The sequence below is a fragment of the Schistocerca gregaria genome, chromosome 1, assembly GCF_023897955.1.
Source record: "Schistocerca gregaria isolate iqSchGreg1 chromosome 1, iqSchGreg1.2, whole genome shotgun sequence".
NCBI lineage: Eukaryota > Metazoa > Arthropoda > Insecta > Orthoptera > Acrididae > Schistocerca > Schistocerca gregaria.
Genome location: NC_064920.1, coordinates 837,367,662 through 837,392,421, shown reverse-complemented (window position 1 = coordinate 837,392,421; position 24,760 = coordinate 837,367,662). Strand labels below are relative to the sequence as shown.

General features: G+C 38.7%; 1 protein-coding gene across 2 annotated transcripts in view; it reads right to left on the bottom strand.

The window, feature by feature from the left end:
• LOC126272211 (cell division cycle and apoptosis regulator protein 1-like) overlaps positions 1-24,760 on the bottom strand; it is a 269,061-nt gene that overhangs the window by 211,167 nt on the left and 33,134 nt on the right. For both annotated transcript variants that reach the window (XM_049974912.1, XM_049974901.1), the window contains exon 3: positions 21,465-21,622. In XM_049974912.1, coding sequence (XP_049830869.1) covers positions 21,465-21,622 — 158 coding nt within the window. The remainder of the gene's footprint in view (positions 1-21,464; positions 21,623-24,760) is intronic.

Below are 24,760 nucleotides of genomic sequence, written 5' to 3'. Positions count from 1 at the left end.
GAGAGCCACCTATCATGGGGGTTGTGTTTTCACCCCGTTTTTCCGCCAGGGTGGGGAGCGGGAGCCCACAACAGTAGGAGTTTTAGCCTTGTGGCAAGATGGTTGCCTTGGGCAGACTTCGCAGTCCCTTGGCTCTGATGCAGAAGCAGCAGAGCCGTCAAGTCGAATGACATAGACATGGTCTGACACTCTACCGCCAGTTTTTGCCTGTGGTGGAAGCTTCCCATTTGTTTTCTTGGCTTGGGAGGGCTTTGCGGGAAATACCGTAGAAGTGGGAGACATGGTGCTGAATGTTTTTACAAGAGGTACTGTGAACTCTGCAACGGTGGTAGCTGTGGCTTTCTTTGAAGTTTTCAGTGGGGCTATGGGCTCTGAAACAACTGCAGCTTGACAAGTATAAGACCTTTGAAGGGCATAAGCTGCATATCCTTATGGATCTTCTTGGCCTCTCCACAAGGGATGCATTTCAATGTCTTAATCTCCTGTACCTTCTGTTCTTCAAGGAAAACGCTGCAATCCCTACCCCAAACAGGGTGATATCTAGAGTAATTTACACACTTTGGAGGGGATGAGTGTTTAACACCATCATGGGCAGCCTTCGCACATTTGCCACAGGTGACTTCACCCTTGAAACCCAAGGTGGTGTGCCCGAAGTGCTGGCATTTAAAACAGCGTATTGGGTTGGGGGCATAGGGCTGTACACAGGAAACCTGCCTTGATATGCTCCGGGAGTTTTGTGCTATTGAAGGTAAGGACGAAAGAGTCAGATTTTACCAGATCCCTATCCACTCTTTTTCAGTATATTATACACACTGATGATCCCTTCTTGAGCCAATTCATCTTTCAATTCCTCCTTAGGAATGTCTACCAGATCTCTACATCACATAACACCTTTGCTGCAGTTCAAGGTGGTGTGGAACTCCGTTTCGATGACATATTCTCCAAGGCACTTAGCTTCCTGGAGGTTTGTTGCTTGTTGGGAACTAGCAGTTTCAACCAACAGTGTGCCATTAAGCAATCACTTGATGGATTTCTGTGTACCTGTGATTCCCTCCAAACCGTTTTGAATACAAAAACCTTTTCAAAGCTGCCCTTTTTCCATTTCACAATTAAAATCACTTTCTGACTGGCAGAATGCATTCTGTTACTATTCATGGACAAATTCTGTATCACCCCTGAGTCTGGAGGACTGACCACATGAGCCCTCTTATTTGATTGGGTGTTAGTACCTACCAGCGGCTCACCCTTGCCACTGGGAGGAGGAGGAGGAGAAGGAGAAAACTTTGAGAGCTCCATTTCATTACCACGAGCAGCTACAGAAATAAGGGTCCACTCAGACAGAGCCCCACATGCCGAGTAAGCTTTACACAACTGAGGTGTGTAAAATGGCCCAGGTAGATGCCTTAATCCTTGGAAGTGAAGAACATGATTATCATCGTTTTGTGAACTATTTGGACAGAAGGTTGTAAATCCAAGAATACCTCTTCCTATCTCCTTATTTCTTTTTGTAGTTCACATACATTAAATATAAAACTCGATGTACATTGGTGACTAGACAATATCACATCCTGTTGCCTGGAATATAAAACTTCTACTTCCAAGTGACCTTGCAGTGCCCCTACTCAGCCCCAGGCAAAGAGGTACAGTACCATCAAGCCTGGAACACTTCCTTCCTTGCCTTGCCTTGAATGGCAACCTGAGGACAATGATCACCATCACCACCACCACCACCACCACCACCACCACCATCCAGAAGCCTACTGATAGTCAGCACCTCTCACACAAGAACTAAAGATAATCCTTACCCTAAAACATAAAAATGCATTTACCTAACACTATGGTACTTTAACAGACTACACAAAATACCCCAAGAAACACAATAAAACAAAATATATCAACTACCTTCTTGCCCTTAATGGATCTGGTATATGGGGTACATGGTCCTTCTCCTTGTGTTAGACACTTTTCTGCTCCTCCTTCTTCACTGTCTTTTTTTTTGTTCCGTTGTACTCCACCTGGGACCAATCCTGGCGCAACTTTGAATGTATGATTGCTGACCTCATTGGTAACTGTAGCTTCGCATTCCCAGGTGATGTGTTTTCAATCACTTGGTACAGGTCCTGTTATCGTGTCATGAACTACTTCGGTTTTCCTTTTCGAGTATTGAACTCGATAACAGCAGTACTGGTCACCTTGTACTGAGGTAAGGTTCCCAGTGCTTCTCTGTCTCCTCCTTCCTCTACAACACCTTGGTATTTGCTTTTTGAACTCTTTTCCAAGCTACTCCCACATTTCTCATGAGCTCTTGGACTGGTTCACTGTTTCTCCTCCCTTTCTGCGTTATCATACTGAATGGTGATGGTATCTTTTTACCTGGCATCTTTTTACCAAGCACCACCTACAATGGTGACAGTCCTGTGCTGATGCACATTTTCAAATTATACTCACTCACCACAAAAGATAAATACATATGCCAATCACTATTGTGGGAGCTGATGTAATAACTGAGCATCCTTTCAATTGTTTTATGAACCCACTTGACTCTTCCATCCGACTGCGGATGAAATGGACTAGTTCTTAATTTCTTCTCTCTCAACAACTGACATAACTTAATCAGATCCGACATCACGTTTGTCCCCTGATCAATTATTATTGCCTCTGACACCACAGACTACAACACTCATTTATTCACCTATGCTTGCATGACAGACTGCCTGCTGGCTCGGCACTGGCATCATCTCGAAATAACAAGAGAAATGATCTTTTATAGTCAGCACAAAATGATTCCCTGCTGGAGTTTGGTTAAACCATCCTAACACATCCACCCCAAATATCCAAAACAGTTCTGTACTTTCTGGCAATCTCTGCAACAATACTCATTTTCGACTCAAATGTGCACATTGTGCATACTGACCATGATTTTTGACACACTAACGAACATCATTTTTTCCTTCCTTTCAGCTCCAGATCTACAATATTTTCGAACTGGGGCAAGAAACTTGATAGTGATCCCCTTGACCCCATCCTCACTTGAGCATTTGAGACAGGATGTCAAAATTTAAAAAGTATTAATTTTTCAAAAAGTACGATCATTTTGCAGTGCACATCTTTCTGAAGTGTTTCAGATTATATATGGAATTAAAACTCTTCAGAAAATTTGCACTCTTCATTGCCTATTAGTTAATAACTCTCTCTTTTGTGTGACACAAAATTAAATATAGGAAACCTAAAACCAGTAAAGACAGGTGACAAGCAAGACACTATACATTTCTTCAATCCTTAGATCCCAGCATTTTTTCTCTCTAATATTGTTACAGGTTTACATGGCGTTCTTTCCTTTCTGCAAAAGAATCTATTACCTCATGAAAGTTCGTCACACATTTTGCTACATGAAAAATCAAAATGTTCCTGTCTAATACCGAAAAAGCTGTTAATGCGAATAGTGCCTGAGATTGGTGTGTTTTCTCGATTTTATTAGATGTATTTTGTCACTGTCTGCTAGATAAAATTAAATAGCCCTTTTTAATATAGCAGCAATTGTAACACACACCAAATAAGCAAGGCTGTTTTGGCACAAATTGTCATTTTTATCTTCCTCATTCACATAAATAATACAACAGAATACGAGGTGTGACAATAAACTCATGAGACTGATTTTCTTTGCAAGATGTGTCAACCCTGCAGGCTTGCATAGGAACAATATCTTTGATCTTGGTCTACAAGCTGCTTCTAGTCCAAGCACCACATCGATGCAACTGCTCAGTCATGAGTTGTGCTGTAATAAGTTAACACGTGTTTATGTCACTCACCACGGAAATGGAACCACATAATATTGCACAATGGTATGCCATTTCTTTTTGCGTTAAATTGGGTGAAAACGCGACGACAACTTACGGTAAGCTTCAGAAGGCTTTTGGAGAGGAGGTTATGTCAAGAGCTCAAGTTTTTCATTGGCATAAAATGTTTAGTGAAGGCAGAACAAATGTTGAAGACGAAGACCGCAGTGGATGACCATCAACCTCATGGACGGGTGTCAACTTGGCCAGGGTGTGTGAACTCATACGATCTGATTGAAGAGTATCCGTGAAAATGATTGCAGAACTAAACATCAATCAAGAAACGGTTCGTCTAGTAATAAATGAAGATCTTGGTATGAGAAAAATTTGAGAAAAAATGGTCCCCAAAAATCTCACACTGCGAGAAACACGGAAAAATGTGGCAGCCAATCTGTTAGAGCAAGCAGAAATCAATGCAGAATTGTTGAGCCATGTTTTCACTGGTGATGAAAGTTGGTTTTTTCAGTAAGATCCAGAGACAAAATGCCAAAGTTCGCAATGATGCTCAAAAGAATCACCCAGACCAAAAAAAGCTCGCATGTCAAAGTCAAAAGTGAAATGCTTGTGTGCTTCTTCGATTCCAAGGGAATTGTTCATAACGAGTGGGTGCCTCCTGGACAAACGGTTAACCATATTACTACACAGAAACTGTAGAAAGACTGCATAAAAGAGATCGTTGTGTCCGTGCCAACATTGTTGATAATTGGATTCTGCACCACGATAATGCGCCATCCCATACTGCTCTGTGAGTACAGCAATTTTTAACCTCAAAACAAATTTCAGTACTACCTCAGCCACCTTATTCACCAGATATCACTCGGTGTGACTCTTTTCTATTTCCAAGAATCAAAACAACAATCAAGGGACACCATTTTCAAACAACACAAGATGCCCAAAAAGTTGTGACGAGAGTCTTGGAGGATATTACAGAAGATGAGTTTCAGAAATGTTACCATCAATGGCAGAAATGCTGGAAAAAGTGTTTGCAATCAGAAGGAAACTACTCTGCAGGAGACAACCCTGAACTTGACTAAAACGGTAAGTAACATTTTTTTCCACATCAGTCTCATTACTTTATTGTTGAACCCCGTATAATTCACAAAGTACCAATATCAAATGCCTATTAGGCCTATACAAGCTAAGAGTTTTATGTTAGGAAATAGTTTCTCATTTCATTAATATGTTCGTTTTTCAAGCACGAGATGGAAAAGTAGTAGCAGTACGAACTTTTCATAAAAATTTGGAATCGTCACAGTCTACCATACAGGGTGTTACAAAAAGGTACGGCCAAACTTTCAGGAAACATTACTCACACACAAAGAAAGAAAATAAGTTATGTGGACATGTGTCCGGAAATGCTTACTTTCCATGTTAGAGCTCATTTTATTACTTCCCTACAAATCACATTAATCATGGAATGGAAACACACAGCAACAGAACGTACCACTTTGTTACAGGAAATGTTCAAAATGTCCTCCGTTAGCGAGGATACATGCATCCACCCTCCATCGCATGGAATCCCTAATGCGCTGATGCAGCCCTGGAGAATGTCATATTGTATCACAGCCATCCACAAGACGAGCACGAAGAGTCTCTACATTTGGTGCCGGGGTTGCGTAGACAAGAGCTTTCAAATGCCCCCATAAATGAAAGTCGAGAAGGTTGAGGTCAGGAGAGCGTGGAGGCCATGGAATTGTCCGCCTCTACCAATCCATCGGTCACTGAATCTGTTGTTGAGAAGCGCACGAACACTTCGACTGAAATGTGCAGGAGCTCCATCGTGCACGAACCACATGTTGTGTCGTACTTGTAAAGGCACATGTTCTAGCAGCACAGGTAGAGTATCCCGTATGAAATCATAACAACTTGCTCCATTGAGTGTAGGTGGAAGAACATGGGGCCCAATCAAGACATCACCAACAATGTCTGCCCAAACATTCACAGAAAATCTGTGTTGATGACGTGATTGCACAATTGCGTGTGGATTCTCGTCAGCCCACACATGTTGATTGTGAAAATTTACAATTTGATCACGTTGGAATGAAGCCTCATCCGTAAAGAGTACATTTGCACTGAAATGAAGATTGACACATTGTTGGATGAACCATTTGCAGAAGTGTACCCGTGGAGGCTAATCAGCTGCTGATAGTGCCTGCACATGCTGCATATGGTACGGAAACAACTGCTCTCCCATAGCACTCTCCATACAGTAGTGTGGTCAACGTTACCTTGTACAGCAGCAACTTCTCTGACGCTGACATTAGGGTTATCGTCATCTGCACGAAGAATTGCCTCGTCCATTGCAGGTGTCCTCGTCGTTCTAGATCTTCCCCAGTCACGAGTCACAGACTGGAATGTTCCGTGCTCCCTAAGACGCCGATCAATTGCTTCGAACGTCTTCCTGTCGGGACACCTTCCATCTGGAAATCTGTTGCGATACAAACGTACCACGCCACGACTATTGCCGCCTGCTAATCCATACATCAAATGGGCATCTGCCAACTCCGCATTTGTAAATATTGCAGTGACTGCAAAACCACGTTCGTTGATGCTACGTATTGATGTGCTTAATGCTAGTACTGTAGAGCAATGAGTCGCATGTCAACACAGGTACCGAACTTAACATTACCTTCCTTTAATTGGGCCAACTGGCGGTGAATCGAGGAAGTACAGTACATACTGACAAAACTAAAATGAGCTCTAACATGGAAATTAAGTGTTTCTGGACACATGTCCACATACCATCTTTTCTTTATTTGTGTGTGAGGAATGTTTCCTGAAAGTTTGGCCGTACCTTTTTCTAACACCCTGTATAATTAGTGTCATGTCCACATTTCTTCTCCTTCCTCATTCTACCAAACAATCTCATCATCGCTAATTATGTAACTATAACTGACATTGTCAAAACTTATTCTCCGGTCAATTTTACTAACCATGCCAGAATACCAGTTTAGTTATTCTGCATTTATTCTCTGATTAGACATTATTACGTGCTCATACAAATCATTTTCCATGCTATTCTGAGCTGCTATTTGTGCCTTTACATCTTGCCCTTAGCAGTGTAGCAATCTGGCAAAACTTTCTTGTTAAAATTTCATTTTCATGGTACACCGAGAAGATACTATGTAATCTTGCTTACCTGTTATTCCTGTTAGTTGTTTATTTCCACTCTAGTAGTCTGAATTTATGGATTTCGCTAATAATTATAACAATGCTTATCATTCGCACACTCAGTCAACCACATAAACACACAGCGATTGGTATTCACCCATTCAGGTTCATTCGACTAAGCTTTTATAGCCCCATCCCCTTTTGGCTGTGGGAAAGTTTTTTATTTCTCAGTGCGACAGGGGGTTCACCTGGCAAAAACATCAGGTACACTATGTACACATTCAAAAAACAACTTATGAATCTCTCAGAAATCAACTTAGAATGTGTTCAAAAATGTTCGAAAACCAACAGGGATTCATTTCAAAATCATATGAATAATCTATATTAAAAACAAAGATTCCAAGACTTACCAAGCGGGAAAGCGCCAGTAGACAGGCACTGTCTACCGGTGCTTTCCTGCTTGGTAAGTCTTGGAATCTTTGTTTTTAATATACACTCCTGGAAATTGAAATAAGAACACCGTGAATTGATTGTCAAAGGAAGGGGAAACTTTATTGACACATTACTGGGGTCAGATACATCACATGATCACACTGACAGAACCACAGGCACATAGACACAGGCAACAGAGCATGCACAATGTCGGCACTAGTACAGTGTATATCCACCTTTCGCAGCAATGCAGGCTGCTATTCTCCCATGGAGACGATTGTAGAGATGCTGGATGTAGTCCTGTGGAACGGCTTGCCATGCCGTTTCCACCTGGCGCCTCAGTTGGACCAGCGTTCGTGCTGGACGTGCAGACCGCGTGAGACGACGCTTCATCCAGTCCCAAACATGCTCAATGGGCGACAGATCCGGAGATCTTGCTGACCAGGGTAGTTGACTTACACCTTCTAGAGCACGTTGGGTGGCACGGGATACATGCGGACGTGCATTGTCCTGTTGGAACAGCAAGTTCTCTTGCCGGTCTAGGAATGGTAGAACGATGGGTTCGATGACTGTTTGGATGTACCGTGCACTATTCAGTGTCCCCTCGACGATCACCAGAGGTGTACGGCCAGTGTAGGAAATCGTTCCCCACACCATGATGCCGGGTGTTGGCCCTGTGTGCCTCGGTTGTATGCAGTCCTGATTGTGGCGCTCACGTGCACGGCGCCAAACATGCATACAACCATCATTGGCACCAAGGCAGAAGCGACTCTCATCGCCGAAGACGACACGTCTCCATTCGTCCCTCCATTCACACCTGTCGCGACGCCACTGGAGGCGGGCTGCACGATGTTGGGGCGTGAGCGGAAGACGGCCTACGGTCTTGGCGTGCATCCGTGCGTCGCTGCGGTCCGGTCCCAGGACGACGGGCACGTGCGACCACTAGCGACAATATCTATGTACTGTGGAGACCTCACGCCCCACGTGTTGAGCAATTCGGCGGTACGTCCACCCGGTCTCCCGCATGCCCACTATACGCCCTCGCTCAAAGTCCGTCAACTGCACATACGGTTCATGTCCATGCTGTCGCGGCATGCTACCAGTGTTAAAGACTGCGATGGAGCTCCGTATGCCACGGCAAACTGGCTGACACTGACGGCGGCGGTGCACAAATGCTGCGCAGCTAGCGCCATTCGACGGCCAACACCGCGGTTCCTGGTGTGTCTGCTGTGCCGTGCGTGTGATCATTGCTTGTACAGCCCTCTCGCAGTGTCCGGAGCAAGTATGGTGGGTCTGACACAGCGGTGTCAATGTGTTCTTTTTTCCATTTCCAGGAGTGTATTTTTCCCATGTGGAAGTTTCTTTCTATTTTATTTACATCATATGAATAATCAATAGACCAACATGTGCTGAATGCTAGGCTCTCTCTGAAACAAGGTTTTTTTCTCCTTCTTCTTAAAGAATATGAATTTGCATTTGCCCCCCCCCCCCCCCTGCCCCCTCCCCTACATCCAGTCCAGCTTGCTTTCCATCAGTACTTCTCTGTCACCATCCAATTCATTGTTCTGCATCCTCCATGGCTAGACAAAATGTGATACTGAATCTCTTTAATCACCTCTTCGCTCAGCTTAGCTAGTACTACCACTTGTGGTATCAATCTTGTCTCCTTACGTAACAACCTGTCGCATATGCTGAACTGTTGTCCTGTACTGTTTTGCTTACATTCTCTATCAGCCCTCTGCGCTGCTTGCCATCCAGCAAGGTCTAGACCTAGTACATGTATCACTGCTACCTACCTGCTTAATGCATCTGCATTTCCGTGTTTCTTCCCCAGTTTGTGGATTACTTTGGACTGAAATTCATTGAGTTTTAATGCTCATCCTATCAGTCGACTGGATAGGTCCTTCAAATCTAGTAACCACGTCAAAACAGCATGATCAGTCCCTACTTTAAATTTTCTCCTGTAAAGGCAACACTGGACATATCTTACTCAATACATTATGCTAAGCATCATCCTCTCTGTAGTATCATAGTTTCTCTCACATCTATTCAGTTGTCTCAAAGCAAAACCAGTAGAGTTTTCTTCCCCACTGACCTCCAGACTAAAACGGGACTGAGAGCATGGTTTGATGTATCACATAACAGTATAAATTCCTTCCGATTATCTGGGAACACCCACAATGGAATCTACATCAACACTTCCTTCAGCTCATCAAACCCCTTTTGACACTCCTCACACCACACAGACTTCATTCAGTTACTAAGAAATTACTAAAGCAGCCACATTATACCTGCAAACCCTTCTCACAAATTTCTTATAATGACTTGTGAGGCTCAAAGAGATCGTAATTTTATGCTTGTCCCTGGTGGTGGAAAAATACACACAATTTGTATCATTCTTGGTTTAGTCCTCACACCATCCATACTAATTACAAGGCCTAAGTAATTCACTTCTTCACAAATGACACTTTTCAGAACTCACTGTTAAATGCACAGCCTGCAATCTTCTGAATATTTCTCTAGCCACTGTCTATGCCCTTGCATATCTCTCAAAAAGACATTTATGTTGTCAATGTACAATACACATTGATGAGTCTTTAATACCTTCAACAATTTGATGACAAATGCTAATATGTTGTTGAAGGACTCTTCAAACCAAATGGCTTTCTTCTATACTGGAACTGTCCTCAAGGCAAAAAAACACAGTCTTTTGGACTCACTTGCAACGGATGGTATCCACTCCTTAAATCCCAGCACTGCCCAAGATTATCAACTGTTTCCATGATGTTTGGAATGGGTTCAGCATCTGTGATCATCGATGTTGCAATAGTTGCAGCAATATCAATACTTCCTTGAACAGTCTATAGATTTTTCGAGTACAATTACAATTTCTGCCCACCATGGGCTATTATTTTCTTCTATTATCCTGTCAGCTAACTGCTGATTGATGAATTATTCTAGCATCAGCTACAGATACAGTGTTATTCTTTCTGTACAGTTTCCGGTACACTGGCACTTCATTCCCCAAACGAATCCTCTGTTGAGTCATGGACATTGCAGGCAATGGCTCCCATTGGGAAAAAAAACCACCTTGAAAAACCAAGAACAGTTCTTCCATATGCGCCCTCTCTGTTCCGCAAATGCTTAACTTTTTTCATACAATGCAGACTTAGCAGTGTCCTCTGCTTCTTCTTAGCTCATGCCTTCTCTGCAGCAATCTTCCTCTTCTGGAATCTCTTAATGTTGCTACTGTTTCCTCCAACAACTTAACCTCGGTGCCGAAATTATCCATTCTGATAGATATTAACTTGTCTCCATCCTTTTCCTGTGCACAAACAACACTTTCTCACAAAACAACATGCTGCATCTAAAAAATCACTACTCTTCAATGGTTCCACTATACACAACATACTAACTGGCAAGTCAGACTCCACACCCACACACAGCAACTTCCCAGTGCCTCTCGAGAAAAACCTTCAAATTAAGCCTTAATTTCACTGCTCATATTCAACAGGATTGTCTGCTATGATAGACGCTGCTGTGATAAATCATTAACAACAGCTTCCCCCAGCCGGAATGTCTTCTCACTAAATTCCAACACACATAATTGGAGATCAATTATGGAATGAGGCCGATGCAAAAAGTCTAATCCTAAGTCATACATTAGACTTCCATTACATGAGACACCACTCTTCTGCCCTGCCGAAACTTGGTTGATCCCCAACTGAAAAGTTCATCATTACAAATCCCAGAGGCTATTGTAACACCATTATCGATTGTAAGTAGTTTATACAGTGTTGTTATGTGTATTTAACTATGAAGTGATTGCTCTGTACTAATTAAGATCTTTGAATTGTCAGAGAGAAAGTTGAAGTTTATGATGTATATATTGTAAAGATATAATAATATTAAAAAAATAATGAAACTTCATAAAATATGTATGCCCGTAAAAGAGAAATTTTACTTTGAATACTGGTTCATACTTAGGGAAGCTGTATTACATAAAGGAAAAGGTATAGGGAAACCCCTCCACTGGGGAAGAGACTTGGCACATGGGAAAAGGTAGATTTGGCGGTCAATCTGGGTGGCAAAGACAGACAGCACATTTGGCAGCCAGTGGCCAGCAGTTATACAGTCAATTATGTAGGTGCCAAGTGAGGCAGTCAGAAGCAGACTTATGTTGAAATTGCCTCGGATGTGGTTTCGGCTGTAATGTGGTGCTCTTGTATTATGGAATGGCTCTGAAATGATTAATACATTGCCAAGAAGAAATTTGAAAAGAGCCTTAAACTGCAAGAGGTAAGACCAGAAAGCCGCCATGTGCTTGCCACCACTATTGCGCCACTGCTCTGCTAACTTCAGGAAATCATATATGTATTTTAGTATGAACTGGCACATTTTTGTGGTGTTTTTTCAATAATAATTTCAGTGATAAAATTATGTGTTTGGACTTTGAAATTGCCCTGATCATGAAACCTATAAAGTGCTCAAGACCGAGAATCCTGTTTCTGAATAATCAGTGATTTGTTTCTACTTTGAATGTACCAAAGTTTCGGTGCTAGAGTGTGTAAATAATGCTAGTTAAACCACCTGCTTCACAGGTAATAAAAGAGGCACATAATTTTAACTTTCATGAAACTTAACTTTGTTGTGACTATTAGTAGGAACTAATTTCTGAAGTTTTATTTGAAAATATTGAGTAAATTGCTATATAGTGTTGAAATATAAACAAATTCAAGTGGGGGTTAGAAATCAACATTAGTTAATGAAATTGTCTCTGAAATAGTTACAGAATTTACTACAGAGTAAGTGACAGTATATGGGGCTCCCCCTATATTCTTTTCCACTATGAGAAAGTCAAACTAAAGATTGAGTTTTTTTTGTTGCTATTAAAAGAAATCTGTGATACTGCTAATAATGAAGGCATAATAAGTATAGGTGTAGGATTATTTAATTTTATTTGTGGTATGTATGTGTCAGCAGAAATCAGAACTCTTTACATGTCCAATTTCAGTCCAGTGCATTTTTACTGACATCTTAATGTTGAATTAGTACTGAATTAATTAATGATTGCAATAGTAATTTTTATTACTATGAGTGAAATATTATTTAGTTCTCTATGTCTGCTGGTTTGTATAAAAAGCTATCTACTGCTAACCACTACGTAGTTCATTCATTAGTTATGTGTATCCACTGCACTGTTGAAAAGGAGCATTAATGGAAGTCTCTCCAGCAATCCATGTTCATTTTTCTTTAAACTTAACATTTCAAAGTATTATGCCTAATTAGGCTGGCAACCGTTTAAGTATTTCATTTATGTGAACTTTGTTACTTTCATTTCTTACAAAATAAAAGTCTTTCAGCTTTCTATTAACTGCCATAGTCACGAAATCCATGTTCGATACCCTCTGTCCATTAGGTAAATGCATGGTCAAACTTCAAAATTCCTCCCAGAGGGTAGCGCTAATTGTATGTTTAAGTCATACTTGGCACAACATACGTACACAGGTGTTACACTTGGCACCGTGTGACAGGACATTTATTTTAAGTTTTAATTACAACAATAGTGCAGAACATAAATACTGGGCAAAAAACAATAGTAAGAAGATTATTGAATGTACAGCGGCACGAACTTGTAATATGTCAGGTGAAATAGTTAGTAGAATGTTTTCCAGATCTGAAAGTTAAATATATAAAATAGTAACAAAGTAAAAATTGATACAAAAACTAAAGTAGAGCAGGACAGGAAAGTACAGAGTGCATCAGGTGGCAGTAATTCACTAGGTGCAAACACAGATGATGCCACAAGTTGGCGGCAGGCTTACGTGGAGTATCATACACACGTAAACGATCAAATTGAAATAATGAACTTGTCGCATATGAAAAAAGGCAGGAAAGAGGACATGATCGAAGACAGTGGTTATATCAACAAATCGATGGATATGTTTAATTCATCGTAGGTCAAAAGTGAAACGAGTGAGTCGCGAGGAGCAGAATTTGAATATGAGGACGCATCAGAACAGGGAAGTAAAAAACCACTAGATATGACTGAATTGTCAAAAATGTTGGCTGCTCAGATTTCAGCACAAGGCCAACAAATTGCAGAACAAGGTCAGAACATTAACAAACAAGTTGCAGCACACGGTCATTAAATGAAAGCATTGAGTAGTGACATTAACAACCAAATTAAAACAATTGAGAAAACACAAAGTAAGCAAACTGAAATGCAAGGGGTTAAGATCAGTAAACAAATTGATGAAGTAAATTCAAGAGTAAGTGTAGTGACAATGTAATTAGAGATTTAAAAAGTAAAATGAATATTATTAATAGTAATGTTGCCACTACGCGAGGACAAATTGATTAAGTTAACGATAGATTTGACACCGAAATAATGAAAATTCAAGATAAAGTAGAACTTTGGTAATAACTAACGATGAAGAAAAAGTGTTTGGTCTCAAAACCGAAGTAATAACTAAATGTAACTAAGAGACAATCTGTGACTGAGTCCGAAAGAGAATTGATGAAACAAGTAGCAACATGCGAACACAAATGCGAACAACACACTTTGCAGAGTCAAGGCAAAATGTGCGATCTTGAACAAAAGACAAGAGAAAAACCTAATTATACTACTGAAAGAGTAAGTTACAGCAGATTACTGGAGGGAAAAGAACTTTTTGACCCGGCAAAAAGACATAATGGATGGCATCCTTTAGACTTTTAGAAAAACTGTGGAAATTTTCCTGATTATTTGACAGATCAAGAGAAAATTAATGTGGTTATCAGTGCAGGGATGCAAACAGGTGGGGATTAAATCTATAAACAAACCGGTTGTCATTTGAAGGGTTTAAGCAATAGTACTGGAATACTGGTTGAAACAAATGCCAGACTATTTATGGCGAGAATTTATTATGGCCAGACTATACACTAATAGAAGCAGGAACTCTAGGAAAGAATTCTGCGAAATGTGGTACCAGAAGTTGACCCATTTAAGAACTAGATGAACTAAAACTGAGATAGTGTGGGAGCTATGGAATAAAAGTCCCAGAGGATTTTAAATGTTACATGGGAAGCAACCACAGAAGCTTATCATTTTTGGCGAGAGTAGAAGACGAGACGTAACCGTGACTATCGTCAAAACAATAATAGCAATCGAACAAGGGAAAATCATGAACAGAGCAAACAAACAAAAAACGAACGTTACCAAATAAATACAATACAAAGAGGTAGAGGCAGAGGACGCGGTAACATATCATTTTGAGGTAGGGGATTTGTACCGTGAAACTAAAAATTGAAATTACATGGAAAACTGAGACCTGGGTGTATTAAGGGCCAGATTTGCGCGGATAATTATTTTGGGCCCAAACTGGAGAAACCATACTGGGTTAAGAAGAACAAATGCAAGACTTGAGCTAATGGTAGAAACGTGTCACGAGTTGGTGTACGCAAAATGACAGGTGCAAACACGTATGAGTCACGCATGGGCTACAAAGTGACTAACAGTAGAAAAGGAATTAGGCCTCAGTGTGATTTGAACCTTGCGGAGCGATCAGCTGGTCGCTGTGAGACAAATAGCTGCAATAAAAAGAGATGATGTCAGGAAAGAGGTCTGTGGAACTGTTTCATTGGAGAATATCATTGAATTAAATAAAAAAATCAGACGTGTTAATTAGCAGAAGTGAAAAGGGGGATGTTGTTGTGTGGAAAGGAGTTGTCAAAGATCGAAAAAGAGTGGGACAACATAATTAACAGTGTAAAGCAATTTGAACAGGGAAGTGTTAAAGAAAGTTATAAGGCAAAAAATGTGATAAAAGAAGGAAACATTGGAATAAAGATGTTATCGATAGGTAGAAATGATGTGGAAATAGGAAGTGCTGTGCAAGGTGTATGTGCAGCAACTTTAGAAGAAGTTAGTGAGAGAAAAGAAGGTACTGTGCAAAGTGCGCGAGCTGCCATTATTTGGGAAAGTGGTATAGGAAATAGTAAAATGGCCAGTATAAGTAAAAATCGGGAGGAGGGTGAAATCCTCAACAGTGTAGATGCGATCCTGACTGATGAACATCTCGCACAAACAATTATGAGCAATAGTGATGAAGATGTCGATTTCGACAATTACATGCGAACCGCTTAAGTCAACGATGATTATACCAAGTAAGAAGTGGGAGTTGACATCATCCAAGGTAATGTTGAAGACCTGCCTGTGACAGTAAATCAAGTGTGGAATTTAGGAGATAATCAGAAAACCGAAAATAATGAAAGATCAAATGATGAATTAGCTTGTTGTCTTAGGGTTGCATTCATGATTGAATCCGATAGGGAAGGAGAACTCAGTGATAGTTCAGAGGAAGGATACATAGAAATACAGGAAACAGAGCAAAACGTGACCAAAAATGAATATGAAAGGCTAAACAAAGTTTTTTCAAAGCAAAATCCAGCAGTAGAGACCGAACCAAAGAAGAAAGAGTCTCCAGATAATACAGTGCTGGGGCAAGAATTGATTACAGTAGTGAAAGATTTTGAACTTTCAGGACCAAAGGGGCCACCTGACGATACAATATGATGGCAAGAATTGAATAGGATAGGGTCAATCGATACCAAGTGGTCCAAGAAAAAAGTAATTGGTTGCTTGACCATCTCAGAAAAATGTTATATTTGCTGGGTGAATTCCCCAATGTTTAACACTCACAAAAATGTTTTTAAAATATTTATTGTTTATTAGTTTGAAATGGCCGCCATATTTGTTCCAGGCCGCATGCGTTTTTTCATATTTACAAGCATCTACATTTTTTACAATTATTCAGTAGTGGATTGTCCTAAGCCTTTCAGATAAAATGCATTTAGTTCAACACACTATGGGCTACAAATTAACATCATTATCATTTAGCTGAATGTATACTTTAATATATTTTTAATTGTTCAAAGTTATCAGCTACCAAATTAAAAAAAAACTCAATTTTTGAACAGTAGTTTTTCAAAGAAAGATTAATTTCTCAGCTGTAATATTTTTTCTGCTATTACACTGTATAATTTAGTTACTTTTTATAGAGTATCAATGGTGAGCAGCTTACACTTAAAAAAATATACTATTTTAAAAAATGGACTTTTTTTTACTTTTTCCATTTTTTTGGCCTGCAGTATCTTTGTTGGGGGGGCCAGATAAAAATCTGAAAATTTCACAGTCAATAGACCTTTATGATATCAAACTACAGTATCAATTTCAACTTTGAGATTCAATTGGAAGTTATGGAAAACAAATTACAAACACTTGTCAAACATACATATTTTAACATCTGCGAAATGTAGGCTTTATAAGTTCACCCAGTCACAGTTGCAAATTCCATGGAAGACAGCTTCCTTATTACATTTTTAAGTGGCATCCAAACTTGATCCTTCTCAATTTTTTTAAAAGATGTCCTTGGTCCTGGAGTGCGATAAAATACAACATGTATAACTTGGTTTTGACAGTCAATATCATCAACTTTGCCAATCCACCACTGTTTATCGTAAACAGAAGCCACTATGTCTTTATTTTGAAGAACCAGTTGTACAAGTTTTCCACTCTGATGAAGTTCACTATCAAGCGAAGTTGAAGTGACTTTACACATCAGTAAGTTGTGTGAATAGGGTACAAAACAACGAAAAGATCGAGTGCCTTTAATCTTCTGACAAGTGTCGTACCTTTCCTTCAAGACACTGCCATAGACTTCTTGTATTTCCTCACATTGTACAAAAACACAGGTAATTCCTTTGATATGTTTTTTTACAGAATTCAAACATTTCCTAAGGTGTTATGATATGATTGTCTGATTGTCATCGGGCCGCCGCAGACTTGCTTTTGTGACAGCTTGCTTCGTTGTACCCGCGACACCACCACGAGCATTCTTCCCATGGCATGAAGCGAAAAAGTTCAATTCTACATCAAACCCATGGCATGAAGTGAAAAAGTTCAATTCTACATCAAACCCAAAATCTTCTTTATGAAAGGATATGCTAATAATCTGTTTATATTGACTTCCTGCCCCATGCGAAAAGTAAATCAGTTTTTTTATGAAAGGGTGGTGCTGTTTAATGTAGTTTGTTAATTTTAGTTGAAAAATGTGCACTGCTGTAGTGTTGTGTTCAAGGTAATACCTTATGACACAAAAGCTGTGGCTCATCAGTTTATCTTCATCTTTATAATAAAATACAAATGGATGTACTTCATCTTGAACAACAAAGGAATAATTTTCCGGAAAGTCAGCAAGAACTAAGGTTTGCTTTTTGTCTTTCAAAAATTTACTTCAAGCTTTTGCAATAACATGATGCATTTTCAGATTTTCAAGGTTAGCCAGCACCACTTTGATAAAATCTTATCGTGATTTTATGGCTTGTCACCATTTCAGTTCTGTCTTGTGTCACCCACTGTTTGTGTTTTATATTGTTGGGTATCAAATCATCATCTCTGGATTCTTCAAACATGTCAAGTAAGGCTTCTTTGCCTGGATAATCTTCACATTCTCCCTTGATCATACAATTGTAACTGTCAATATTGCATACCATAACTTCCAAAAGATCTTTATAGTCAACTCTAAGATTGACCCCATCTATCATCAACTTTATGTTCTGATGATACAAACAAACACAAACATTATGGGTGCCAGATGCCCCTGCAAAAATACACCATCTTGGTCTCAACTCGCAAAACTCTGATCTTCCAATTATAATGTCAGGATTTTCTTTTTTAAATTCAGTGACTAGTTCATTTAAATTAGACAATATTAACCTTTTTTGTCTTTGAAACGTAGAACCCTTTTCTTTCACAGAAACACAATCTTTTTTTATAAAGAGATTTTCACTCTACAGCGGAGTGTGCGCTGATATGAAACTTCCTGGCAAATTAAAACTGTGTGCCGAAGTTTGGAAGGTAGGAGATGAGGTACTGGCGGAATTAAAGCTGTGAGGACGGGGCGTGAGTCAAGGCTGGGTAGCTCAGTTGATAGAGCACTTACCCGCGAAAGGCAAAGGTCCCAAGTTCGAGTCTCAGTCTGGCACACAGTTTTAATCTGCCAGGAAATTTCACAGTCTTTTTTGTTAGGCATCAAACAGCTGTTATTGTCATTGTCATAATACTTAATAACTTTATTGATTGTCTTTTCATCTGCCAAATTAGATGCACTTTTCTTTTGTAATGCTGGTAAAATTCCCTGTTCTTTTACTAAATGCCTTGTTAATTTAACAAGACGTTCTGACAAATTGAATTCATCACTAACTTTCGCTCGACTCCAAGAATTCGGGAGTAAACTGATAATTTTGTACTCTTTGTTGGAAGTACTGCATTTAGTTTTAAGTTTTCCTATCAAATCATCATAATCAGTTGGTGAAGATTTAGAACTTCCATCTGTTATGAAACTTCCAAATTCTTTCTGACTGTAGGTGCCTCTTTCTCAATTTTTGGATGCAAGGCACTTTGTCTTTTATCTTGACTTAGTTTTCTAATTTTACTACCAGGCGATACACCCATAATTTCACAAGCTACCTACAAAATTTTTCTCTTGTGAATTACAAATGTCTTTGAATAACATGTTGGACACAATGATTTTCCTGGTACGCAATTGACAAAAGGGCTTTTATTTTTAGAATAATGATCAAATGTTATTTCTCGCAGACCTTCTGTTATAGGTTTCTCAAAAAGGTACGCAGAACTAACCAAAAAGGTGATGAAATTTTTTTAAGTATTTCATTTCATGGTACTTGCATGTTGATTTGACCTCAGAGCCGACTCTTAAGTAAAACAACACTTTTTCTTCTTCACTGTAATCTTTGATTAAAGTGTCTTTAGGATACAATCCATACACACTTTTATGACTTGCTACATTAATAACACCAACAGAACACTGAGACACCATTTTTCAACTGCACACTTCAAGAACTTCTAGCTAATAAAGTGTGAGTAGACAACTGTTGGTGTAAGGGGGAAGACAACAATCAGACTTGTATAGACTTGCAGATGCAATTGTTAGCCTGCTAATTACCACAGAATTGTTTCAACAAATAATCATTAGCTAGTGTAATGTGGTGTGTTACATTATGCAATTGGTATACTTTACTTGATTAGCCTACTAGATATTGCAGATGTTAAAAAACATATTTCTGACAAGTGTTTGTAATTTTTTTCCCGTAACTTCCAATTGAATCTCAAAGTTGAAATTGATACTGAAGTTTGATATCATAAAGGTCTATTAACCGTGAAATTTTCTGATTTTTATCTGGTCCCCCCAACAAAGATATTGTAGGCCACAAAATGGAAAAATTAAAAAAATAAAAAAAAAATTTAAATAGTTTATTCTTTTAAGTTAATCTGCTCACCATTTATACTCTATAAAAAGTAACTATACTATACAGTGTAATAGCAGAAAAAATATTACAGCTGAGAAATTAATCTTTCTTTGGAAAACTACTGTTCAAAAATTGAGCTTTTTTAATTTGTGGCTGATAGCTTTGAACTATTAAAAATATATTATAGAATACATTCAGTTAAGTGACAATGATGTTAATTTGTAGCCCAGAGTGTGTTGAACTAAATGCATTTTATCTGAAAGGGTTAGGACAATCCACTACTGAATAATTGTACAAAATGTAGATGCTTGCAAATACGAAAAAACACATGCGGTCTGGAACAAATATGGCCACCATTTCAAAATAATAAACAATAAATTTAGATAAAAAAATATTTTTATGACTACTAAACATTGGGGAATTCACCCAGCAAATATAAAATTTTTCTGAGATGTCAAGCAACCAGTGCTGGATCATTTGGTATGGACTGACCCAATTTAAATGTAACTTGTCTACAAGTGAAGATAAATTCAGGAAAATATATACCAACTTTTAGCCTTTTCCATAACCTTTCAGGGCCTATAAAGGTCCCAACCTAAGGAGGTGATGAAATCTGGGGTCTCTATCTTACAAATGCATTTCTCATACAGTAGTTTGTGTTATAAGACAGAGCAGAAGATTACCCCCTTACCAGATGCTGTACCTCTTATTGGTTGGCATATTTCAGTGCTATACTTTTTTTATTTGTGGCAATGTGTGTGCAGTGAAAACATACCTTCTGGAAGAGCACACCCCTCTAGGATCAGACAGTCCCAATATTGTGATTGCCTTCCAGGATCTTTAAATACACTCCTGAAAACAGATTTGGTACTTTGGTACCTGATTTACTGCACTTCTAATGTCACTGTTGTTGATCCAAGAACGTGTTTCACATGTACTGGTAATATGTGGCCTCTAAAATTTTTTATTGTCTAGTCCACATTCTTCAGTAGTGGAATTGGATTGACTCTGAAGCTGGCATAAACCAAGATCTGATGCCTAGCCTACCGTTTGATAGATGAAACCCATGAAATTAATTGTTTAAACTGGAATATCACAAAAGAAATGTGAAAGTTAAATAAAAGATGTAATGAATGATTTTACAGGTTATCTGTGATATTTGAGGTGAAATCACTATACAACACAACTTGAAGGAGAAACGGAAGAATAAGTACAATCAGCAAAGTTTAACAAACAAATTTACTTTCTTTTATTTTTCCACAGTACCAGAGATATTTTGAAATTTCACATTTCTTGAGCTTCACATAATTTGATTAACTATTTTGTACCTCCATAGAACAAATTTTTGATGAAATTTGGAAAGAAACATGAATCGTATGACCTTCTCATGAATTAAAGAAGCTGACTGAATTCTACAATCTTCTCTCCAGGGCTAAAATTCATGACATGTCATTTGCCAAGAATGTTAGGTGCATTGTGTCTCAGTTAACAGAAGCCCACAATAGCAGGGAGTCACAAGCCAAATGTTCAGCAATGACTTACAGGAGTAGTGAGTGCCCCTAAGGCAGAGTCACAAATCTTTAGTCACAAATGGATAAATACTTTGATAACTCCATGCGGCTAGTGTAGCAGTTTATGTAAGGAACCTATTTTATGGTGCAAAGATTTTTAAAAGCTACAGGAGAAACTAATCAATTAACACTTACTTGATCAGAAAAATTGTTTGATCCTTTAAAATGAGACCACTATAATGTGGACACCACAATTTCTCACCTGCTGCATGCCAATTGGAGTTTGAAAGACTGGTTGCTGCTGCTGCTGATACTGCACCATTGTAGGAGTTCCCAAAGTTCCCATTGTATTTTGGCCAATCATTTGTGTTTGCATTTGCTGCTGCTGTTGCTGTCCAACTCCTGTTGCGAGTGTTTGTGCTAGAACATAATAAAAAGAAACTCCTATCAAAGATTTGAGAGGATCCAGACATTTAGTACAAGCTGTAATTTAGTTAACTACTGTTCAATGCCAAATATGTCTTGAGGATGAATCTTTTGCTCTGCAGCATAGTGAACATTTTCAAACCAGTCCACTCTCCTCTGAAGAATGAAATATTTATTCTAGAAACAATCCCTTTACTGAGATGAAGTCATTTTTCTCTGATATCTGTGTTTCCAGGACTGCAATTATGTCAAGGTATGCACAGGAGGATCTGGAAAGTTTGTGAAACAGAAGACAGGTACTGGCAGAACTGAAGCTGTGTGCATGGCTCACATGTGAGGGCACTGATAGTGAAACAACAAACTATTCTTATTGCTTTTATGACAGACTGTTTTATGAGAAGAAACAATTGGTAAGTCTTTCTTTCTTTTAATCTAATAAATTGAATATTACTTTAAGAACAAACAACTTCATGCAATGATTACATTATTATGTCTAGCAAAAGCCTAAATGTTACAGTTAAAGTGAGAAAAGTTCTTCTTAAATGTATTTCTTAAAAATGTTTATGTGGAAGCTGTCATTCTGTCAGTTCTTTAACAAGATTCTCTTATCACAGCCAAAAATTTTCTCAGCTCATATAGCAGATAAAAATTGGGAAGACAATGGTGGAAAAGATGTTAAAAAAATCTTTATAGTTATGCATACATTCAGCACTCTCATATGTATCATACATAGTGAAATGTGTTTACATGTAATACAGTTCGGGCATATAATTGTACTTTAACTGATTTTTCCATTCCAGTTAGTTAGTTAGTTCATGTTCCACAAATAATTTCTACAATTAATCATAAGATGTGGAATGAGTTATTTTACATTCACATTACACATTAATTTCGAAATATGGCTACACACTCACTATTTACAATGTTTCATATAAAACATGATCAAAATAGAACTTGTATAACTTGGAAATCTGGCAAAACTGTACAAATATTTCAGTCCTGATGCATTAAATAGATTTTTATATGTTGATTTCTTGTATAATGCAGTATGTGCTTAAAGCAGAAACGGAATTCAAACTTTAAGACTTAATATTAAATTCATTGTATAATGCGGGATAGAAGCTTATACAGTACTACTGTATTACAGTATATCTTCCTTATTCACATCTATACATGGACATTACTTTTAACATGAAGATTGTACAGCCACGACAATACTGTTATTTTTATGTGATTGTTTTTGCGTTAAGCAGTGGGTTTACGCAGCAAGGTCAAGCATTCCAAAGAAATGCACTACCTTTATTATTTTCTGCAAGTTTTAGTTGAGCCATAGCACTTTAATGACAAAATGATGTCGAACCAAAAGTATCCGTACCTTACACTTAACAAAATGATTAAGGTAATCAAAGGGGGGTGAGAAAGACAATCTCCCTCTCTGTGAAATAATGTTACATTTTAAATGTGGTAAAACACCAATTTATGGAACTTTAATAAACAAGGATACATGGAGGGGGAGGGGGCTAAGAAGGTGGAAAAGGAAGAAATTAACGAGATAGTGTGGAAAAAGTTTGTAAGTGCATGGGCAAGCAACTTAACTTTGGCTGAATCCATGATGTAGAGTGAGGTTCTGAAAGCTGCTAAAGAGCTTGAAAATATGGAGTTTAATGCATCCACAGAATGACTGAACAGTTTCAAAGCTAGACACAGCATCACATGGAATGAAATCTGTGGGGAAGCTAACAACGTGCAGTGACGTGTAGTAACAGAATGGAAGACAAAAGAAAACATTGCACACCCCAATTGCGAATTATGACCTGAAAGACACGTTCAGTGCCAATGAAACAAGACTACATTAGCATTCGCTTTCTTCAAAATCTCTAGCAATTTAAAGTGAAAAAATGTCCGAGGAAAGACTCACTATACTGCTGTGTGGAAACATGTTAAACGAAATGGATAAGTCACTGGTGATTCAAACAGTGACAAAAGATGTCAGTAAGGTTCCAGTCACATGATGAAGCAACAGAAAGGCATGGACGGTGAGTAGTATTATGGGAGAGAGGCTGGGCTCTTTGAATGTCAAAATAAGAAAAGGTCAAGTTATTGTTTTCCTAGACAGTGCAACCTTCCACCCAAAAGTCAAGTCATCAATGTGAAATTGGCTTTGATCCTGCCAGCTTCAACGATCCATCAAACATGGGGGTTATTTACACATCAAAGTTCCATTATAGGCAATTATTGATGCAATTTGTAATTCTTAGCACTGAAGAAGCTGAAAGAGCATTTCCTCTTGCATGGTCAGTTTCTGTCCTGGATATAGTAAATTGGATTGGTTTGACAGTAAGAGAAATATATCCCAAAGCTATCGTCAAGTGCTTCACCAAAGCAGGTTTCAAAGGTGATGAACAAGACACTTCTGTACATCAGAGCTCAAGTAAATGGAGCAGCAATTGAAAAATTAATTCAAATGCACAACATTTCATGTAGTCCAGATCATTATTTTTGAACTGATGACTTTCTGTAAGCTCATTCCACTTTTACTTCAGCAACAGATCTAAAAGAAATCCACAGCACAGAAGATAATGAGGAAGAAACAAAGGAAGAAGAAGAGGAACGAAATGATGTCCTCAGCAAAATTAATATGACTGAAGAAACTATTGCATGTATGCAATTTGCAGCACATACAAATTCTCCAAAGTTGTTCGAACTACTTTACAGTGCAAAAAAATTTGTAGGGGAAACAATTTCGAACAGGAAACTCAGACAGGTTACAGTAAAACTCCAGACATGCTATATTATGTATCAATTAATGTAATAGCCTAATGTTCTATAGTACAATACACAGTAAGTGAACATCTACTGTATAGGATTAAAAGGTACATAAATACACACGCAATTTCAAATTTACACTTTTGTGAATAGTACTAGAAAAAAATCTAAGTAGGGTAGTGTGTTTTGTGGAATTGGAAACTCGTCCAATTTGCAAAATTATTTTAGTCCCACGTGGTTCTGTTGAGTAGATTTTACTTTATATCACTGTATACACGTGCGCGTGCACATGCACATGTACACCCGCACCCACACGCTGAGCAAGCAAGGAAGGAAGGGAGGTGAGGAGGGGCAAGGAAGGGAGGG